The 7,614-nt window shown below is 37.9% G+C and overlaps 1 protein-coding gene across 1 annotated transcript in view; it reads right to left on the reverse strand.

Moving 5' to 3' along the window:
- Positions 1-2,566: 2,566 nt before the first annotated feature.
- The window catches only part of wdr1 (WD repeat domain 1), a 12,008-nt gene continuing 6,960 nt past the window's right edge, over positions 2,567-7,614 (reverse strand). Inside the window, exons 8-15 of the mRNA XM_005731228.1 lie at positions 7,173-7,406; positions 6,449-6,536; positions 5,717-5,873; positions 5,409-5,496; positions 5,173-5,283; positions 4,863-5,036; positions 4,608-4,752; positions 2,567-3,463 (exon numbers count right to left, since the gene is read on the reverse strand). Coding sequence (XP_005731285.1) covers positions 3,357-3,463; positions 4,608-4,752; positions 4,863-5,036; positions 5,173-5,283; positions 5,409-5,496; positions 5,717-5,873; positions 6,449-6,536; positions 7,173-7,406 — 1,104 coding nt within the window. The 3' untranslated portion in view covers positions 2,567-3,356. The remainder of the gene's footprint in view (positions 3,464-4,607; positions 4,753-4,862; positions 5,037-5,172; positions 5,284-5,408; positions 5,497-5,716; positions 5,874-6,448; positions 6,537-7,172; positions 7,407-7,614) is intronic.

Here is a 7,614-nt window from a genome sequence, read left to right on the forward strand (position 1 = left end):
TATATATATATATATATATATATATACTGCAGTACAATAATGTACAATAAAAATGACAGATATGGACATATTACAATAAAAAACAGCAGATAAATGGACTGGATCTTTTATTCATATACAGTATAGATAGATAGATTGTTGATTGTGCCAACAACACAAAGTTCATGTCCTAGCCTTGTTTTATCTCTGAGATCATTCTCTCTGGTGCTTTCTACTCCACTGACTTCACATAGTTACGACAGAAAATTGTTGCTACTACTACAATGTCACTGTCAACAAAGTATTTTTCCACAAGTGGGAAAAAACAGGAAAGTTCCCAAACGTTCCCCTGATAACAGCAGCATTCATTTTGTAAAAAGAAAAAATACATAAACAAGCGTAAGAGAGAGTGAACTCACCAGACCCTCTTAAGAATCTTTCTGTCCAGTGCCAGGGTTTCCCTGCAGATTCAGAGAGTAGCCATAGGCACATAATTAAAAAGTAATCATTATCACATGAGAGCCTGCTGGATAACTTAATTTGCTGAAGCTGGACATGAAAAGAGAAAGAACACAGCTCAGACAGGAACTCAGTCAATCATTGGCCTGATAGCGTTACATAATGTTACTGCTGGAAGAAAATAACGATTTAACAAGCGCTGACCTTTGAACATCTCTTTACATCAACAGCACTTTACATCATTTTTAATCAACACATTTCCCTGACTGTCCTTGTTTTTAATCTCATAGTATAGTATTTCACTTGCCTTTTTATTTGCCTTTCTCTAGCAGGTTGCTTCAAGAAGTCCAGCTGAGCTCCTTCTCACTCAAACACAAAACCTGTTTGAGTCAAGCTGTTTCTTTCTTCAACTGCTTTTTCTAAAGGACACCTTGCCGTGCGAGTACGCTGTGAACTTGGAAAATAGACAGATCTTTTTTGTCACCCCTATGTGCTAGAGAGACACGGGCCTACTTTACAGATGAGGATAGAATTATTAGCCCACCTATACATGTTTTCAAAGTATTTCCCAAGTGCCAAACATCCTAGTTTTATTTTTGATGGTTACATTGTTTAACTTTGTGCACAGAAACAAAATGATTCCACTAAAACTACAATGGTCAAAATTATTAGCCCAAATGATGTTAATCTTCATTTGTGTATCCTTTTTGCTGTTGTCAGGTGTTGTTTTCATGTCTCAAACACACCTCTAGAGTAACCCCAGTTCATTCTTCTTTGTCAAATCTCTCAAGCTTCTCCAGATTTGATGATCTTCTGACGTGGACCTTGCTCCTCAGTTCACCACACAGATTTATGTCAGTTTACTTTGGTCTTTAGTTCTTTACCAGAAGCGATATATGTTTAAGGTTTTGATGGAAGACAAAGCATACACTCACTCAGTTTTGCTGCTGACTACTTGAGGGTTTTCTTTCAAATATGCTTCTGCTTTCATGATTCCTTCCATCTTGACAAGATTCCCAGTTTCAGACACACTGAAGCAGACACACTGCACAGGAATGGACTGTGACGTTGCAGGCTAAGAAAAATTGCACTTTTGCAGAAGAACTGTGGGGATCACAGTTCTGCAAAAGTGCCATTTTTCTTAGCCTGCAACGTCACAGTCCATTCCTGTGCAGAGTTCTAGTGATTGTCTTAAGACTGCAAATACTGACCTGTCTAAGTCAATCACTGGTGTCTTGGCAGTTATTCTGGGATCTTTAGACACATCTTTCACTAGTTTTCTTTGCAGAGTCTTTGATATCTTACAGTTACTTCTGCCAGGCTTGTTCTGTACTGTGTGGCTCTCTTTCAATTTCTTGAAGATACTTCTCCCTTCAGTTGTCATAACCGTGTTTATGCTTCGCTTTCCTGCTTTGTAAGCGTCAATTCTTTTTCTCAAGTCTAAACTTTTTCCTTTGAGTTTGGCACAATGCTTTCTCAAGTGCCAGCTCCCTGAAGTTATGCTGTGTGTAAATTGGAAGATATCCATCAGTTTAAATTGATTTTACAAGCTTTGACTATTACAAAGTAAAAGCACATCCTTTCAGTTGTTTGTGCTATGGCTCAATAAACAGTTTTCAGGGAGCTAGAACTTGCCTGGCATTATTTTTTTTACTTTATTTTTTTTTATTAAATAATCCATTGCACATTAAACAAAAATCTGTTCTAACTATTGCTATAATAATAATAATGTGCTTTTATTGATGCCATGAAGACCTCTAGGCAAGTACCATCAGCTTCTATTATACTAAAGAGGACTTTTTAATCAAACAGCTGAATAAATTATGTAAAATGATAGGGATGTGCAAATGGTACTACAGACCAGAGAGAAAATACGTTAGGAAACATTTCAATCACCTCTGCTTTGTTATATTTATGGGAAAAAAAAAAAAAAAAAAAAAAAGACTGGAAATTATTTGAATCATAAACACCCTTTAAAGAAGTTCATCGGCTCCAGTCACTCAGGAGGCTCCTCTAAGTAAACCTCTACAGTTCAATCTATTCATGTTTGCCATGAAGCTGTGCTGAAAATTCTCAGTTCAGTCTACTACTCCAGGTGTTTAAAAGGATTACTGCGTGACAAGAAACATGCATAAAAAGTTTTTTTATTATTATTAACAATAATAATAATAATAATCATGAGTCTGTTCCACTTTGTAAGTGGATGCATAAAGACATAGAAAAAAAAAAATTAAAAAAAAAAAATTATGAGACAAGCAATGAGAGCCCAGACAAACGCACAGCAACAACACAGGACCTTCAACTAAACAGGCAGCATCTTGATTGTACACATACTTCTCTCGGTTCCTATTATTGCTCCCCAGTCCAACAAGAAGAAATGTGAACCACAAAGTATGAAACCTAGGACAAAGCCAAAAGGCAAAGACTCACCCACCTTAAAACTTTGAAAATAAAGACTGACAGGCAGTTGCAGTTGGAACCAGTTACAGCTAATTTCAGGAATGTAACCAACGGGTTTTGTTTCCAACATACTTTTGTTCAATTTAAGAGAAAAATAAAAATAAAAAAATGATTATGGTTCTTTCTTTAAGCCAGAAAGCATTGACCCCAACCACAGTTTATACCCATGGAATGATGAGCTCATTAATATTTTTTTGGGTCCATCATGCTTAAAGTGCTGTAAAAGCACACATTGTTACACGTTTCCTCTCTGTAAGCTGAGGTTATTTGCATTAAACAGATCACATGTGGTACCTTTTTTACTGCTCAAAATCATTTACAAGTTTGGTGTTTATAGACAGCATTGAACACTTTTTAGACAAGGAAAATACAGAAGAGAAAAAAGAAAAGGGAAAAAAAGAATTAAATTCAACAGTAGTCCTTGTTCCTGGAGATGTGGATGTTTGTCTGCTTGAAGCTCAGTATGTAATAGTCCACTGCTTGACACTGGCGTCGTGGGAGGTGGTGACCAGAGTGTGAGCATCTATCCAAGCCAGGCCGCTAACGTGGTGCAATCGGTGAGCGTCTGCAACAAAGACATCACAGCAATTTAAAAAAAAAAAAAAAAGCCATCTTCAACTAAAAGAACCTGGGTTTAATAAAAGTTTAGTTTGTTTAACATCCCATACTGACTGAGATGTGAGTTACAACTCTTTAAGAAATCAAGCCTGGTTTTGCTCCTAAATTTTAAGAAGCAGATTCAACAAACTGAGTTTATAAACTTTGTAACAGTTTAGGACCATTTCATTTATTTTTACCCTCTTTTCAATAATTGCTCAGTAAACATTTAATATTAAAAAGCTTATTCCTTATTGAAAATAAGAAAAATAATGGTAACAGTCCCACTGTGTAACTGCATCCAGATTCAAACCCTAATTGCAGATCCAGTTCAGAGTCAATGCTATCTACGATGACCAGATATCTCTTTGTGGGACTGCACAGCATTTTTATTCCTTCTCCTCATCACACATTTTCACTGGTTATGCAGGACATGCACTTTTTTTTTTTAAAGTCTGTATTGTCTCAACGTATAAAGAGTAAAGACACCAAAAAGGCACAAGCAGTTTGTTGATAATCATCATGAAAGCTACCATAAAGAAAATGAAGTGTCTGTATATTCTGAGAAGTAGTTTGTCTTTTTTGATGGATATTTTTCAGTTTTAATCTCCAAATGTGACAGGCATTTTCCATCACTGTGACTGATTAGAACAGATCATTGATCAGTGTGTCTGATTTAAACACCGATTACTACAGTAACACACAGAAAGTAGAGTTTGCAGAAAATGTGACAGAAGCCACTCAAACCATTCATTTATCTGAAGAACGTATACATGTAGAAATCACTTATTCAACAGCGAAATATTTTCGTGAATAAAATTTCCTCTGACAGTTCCCAGGAAAGTTGTTTTGGGGCTACTTAACAGCATTTGGTTTTCTAACAGCTTTTGCTGTGCCCGGCGTAAAAAATCAGACCACAGCTGTAATCGTTTTTGACGGTTTTGAAAACGATGCAGGTTTGTTCAGCTGAACTGTAATCAGATGCAGTTTCTTCATGGTTCCGTGAAATGAGTCAACAGTAAATGTATAAATTTAGCTTAGCTATAGTTACTCCTAGTCTTTTTTAAAAACACGCTTAGATGTGTTGAGTGTGGATTGCTTGCAAGACAGACCTGGGATTTTGAGCCGCTGGTCTGGATCGCTAACCGTCCAGACGTAGACCAGCATGTCCATCCCACCAGTCGCAAAGTGCTCGTTATCAGGTGACCAGGCCAAAGTCACAGGTTTGGCATGGTGTCCATAAAACTCATTTTTAACCTGATGGAAAAAAAAGAGGCAACCATAAAACAATAGTTAGTATTTAAAAAAAAAAAAAAAAAAAAGGCAGCAAACAGAAGTCAGGATGATTAAGAAAGGCAAATATTTACCGAATAGCCGTCTGCCACGTTAAAGACAGTGATAACCTTCTTGTCATCAATGGCAGCCAGATAGGCGCCATCATTCGAATAGGCCATGTCTGTAATGGGCCCTTTGACCTCAAGAGCTTTCCCCTCATCTTTCAGAGTGTTGCCCTGAACTGAGTACAGATGAACTTTTCCATCCTAAGAAGAAAGAAAGAAAATGAATCCAGAGTCCAACCAAGCTTTTCTGTGATAGCTATAGTGTGTTTTTATTAAATGGAACCAACAAACATTGACCGAATGTAAACATGTGGCGAGATTATCCGTGTCCACTTACTGCTCCGCCCACTGCAGCAGTGGTGCCGCCAGGATGCAAAGCTCCAACCTCTGCTTCATAGCCAAGATTGTCCAATGTGAAGACTTTCTTCTTATCCTTCACAAGGACAATCTACAAAGAGCCATGAATAACAATGCAGTCATTATTCCCCCCAAACAAAAATCACCAACCTTGCAAGTGCAAGAATGACTGGATCTGATTTATGCAAGCAGTAATGACTGAAGCAAAGACATTACCTGCCCAATGCACACAGCCAATGACAGCCCACCTGCCCCTACGGACACACTTTTAGGCTGGAAATCCATCTTCACCACATCAGAGGCACTAGAAACCAACAAAGAGGTTATTTATGTGAGGAGTGGAAGAAGAACAACAACCCTCTTCCTACTATGAACAATTGAACTGTAAGCATGCATTTAAAAAAGGTACTTTTAGCCTTCAACCCTGTCCTTCACCTTATCAAGGACAAACTTCTGTTTAATAGACCAAATGTAAAATGATTAATAAAATGGCTTATTCATAAAGCCACATCATGGCCCCTCACCTGTACTCCTTCTTGCTGATGCTGGTGTAGCGCAGTGTATCATCCATGCTGCAAGTCACCAACTCATTAGCTTCATCAGTCACGATCTTGCTAACCTGGTTGCTGTGACCTTTTCCTGAGAAGCAGTCGTTCTCTCCAGTTTCTGCATCCCAGTAATGTGAGGGATACGTTAAGGAACGTTATCTATGTCTGCAGTTATTCTATGCAAATATGCAAGTCTGAGAAATGCCTGCAAAAAACAAAATCAAAACTGAAAAGTTGTTTTGTAACTTGCGTCACTATTCAAATAACAAAGCTCTCTAAAGAGTTATTCAATAGTGGTAGATGGGCCATATTTTTTTATTTATGGCTTTTTTTAAGCAAACTATTAGAAAGTTCTGATGCTTCAGGTTGTAAAAAATGTAATTGTTCAATTTAAAAAGCTCAAATTATTTTAACATTTTGATTTTTAAATTTTGATTAAAACTCAGCTCCTGCACAATGTGAATCAAATCTACATTGATAGAAATTAATTAAATTTGATGAATGAAAAAAGAAAAGAAAAAAAGGGCACGTTACATTATCACTACAAGTGTATAATGACCTTGTGTTAAACAGAAAAACATCAAACCTCTTTTATATTGAAAACAATTGAGCAAGATTGAGCTTACATGCGGGACAGGCTGCCTACGCATGTCCCACTGAGTAACCTTTACAGTCATTAGCGACAATCAGTAAGTGTTGAAAGGATATTTATGTGTCCGTCGTGACTCCCCGAGTAGATGTACGGCCGCCCTTCATTTTTGTGAACAGTCACACACTGGATGGACTTGGTATGACCCTGTAGAAAGAATAAGCACACATTTGGATATATGGAAAGGTACACAAGACATTAACACTACAGTATTGCATCCCCACACAAATGAAAGACAGCACAGAGAACTGAAAACATTCATCTTTGTAATAGCCACAGTGCACATTTAGATGCTTCTGTGAGAAGTTTATGTAATGACTTGTTTTCCTGTCTTACCTACTAAACACCACAAGTGTATGATGGATACATCAGGAAGATGTGTCACAAGACACTTCTAGCCTCCTCACACAGACACCCTCAACGTGTAAATGTTGAGCACACTGCTCTTTCATCACTAAAAACTAATCTTCCCATTTGAAAACAAAAAAAAAAAAATTTGTATGAAAACAAGCAACTCAGTAAAGCAGGATCTGCAGTGTGCATTTGCGCTCTTAGGCATGCAGTTTGAACCATCGCTATGCAAATATTGATGGCGATTTACATTTAACAGATGCCAAGTTTGGTTTTCAAACACTGTAGAAAATGTTTCTACTATGACACTTTAATTTCCATTGTATTTCAGAAGCTCAAACACAGTTAAAAAACTAACAAAACTGCCACTATTATCATTATCAAATCACTGATTCTATCCAGAAATAGCATCCTTTAATTCTTGGGGCTGACCTTGATTGTGCGTATGGGCCGGTTGGGGTTGTTCTTGTCCAAGTAGTTGATGTATCCTGACAAGGAGATGCTGAGGAGGTGGTCTTTCTGCCACAGGCACCCCAGCTGCTGGTCTGTCACGTCGGAGCCCAGGTTGAAGGTGGTGACAGCCGTGGTTGCACCGACATCCCAGAGCTTCACGGTCTTGTCCCCTGAGGCAGAGATCAGTTGAGAGCTGTCAGGGCTCCAGCTGACCTGTGGGCGAAAAAAAACAGAAACGTAGTATGTCAGAATGCATGTGAGCAAAGACAGAAATTTTGTAAGCACCGTTTGTGCAACCTATGAATGGGCATTAAACAATAGAAGAAAACACACCAACACTACGTGGAAAAGAAATCAAAGAAAAATGAGAAAAGATTAGTAACTCGAGGACAGAAGGGTTTATAGTAGAGCTGGGCGATAT

This window comes from Pundamilia nyererei, unplaced genomic scaffold, assembly GCF_000239375.1.
Source record: "Pundamilia nyererei isolate P.nyererei 1_Seehausen unplaced genomic scaffold, PunNye1.0 scaffold00042, whole genome shotgun sequence".
In the NCBI taxonomy this organism is placed as follows: domain Eukaryota; kingdom Metazoa; phylum Chordata; class Actinopteri; order Cichliformes; family Cichlidae; genus Pundamilia; species Pundamilia nyererei.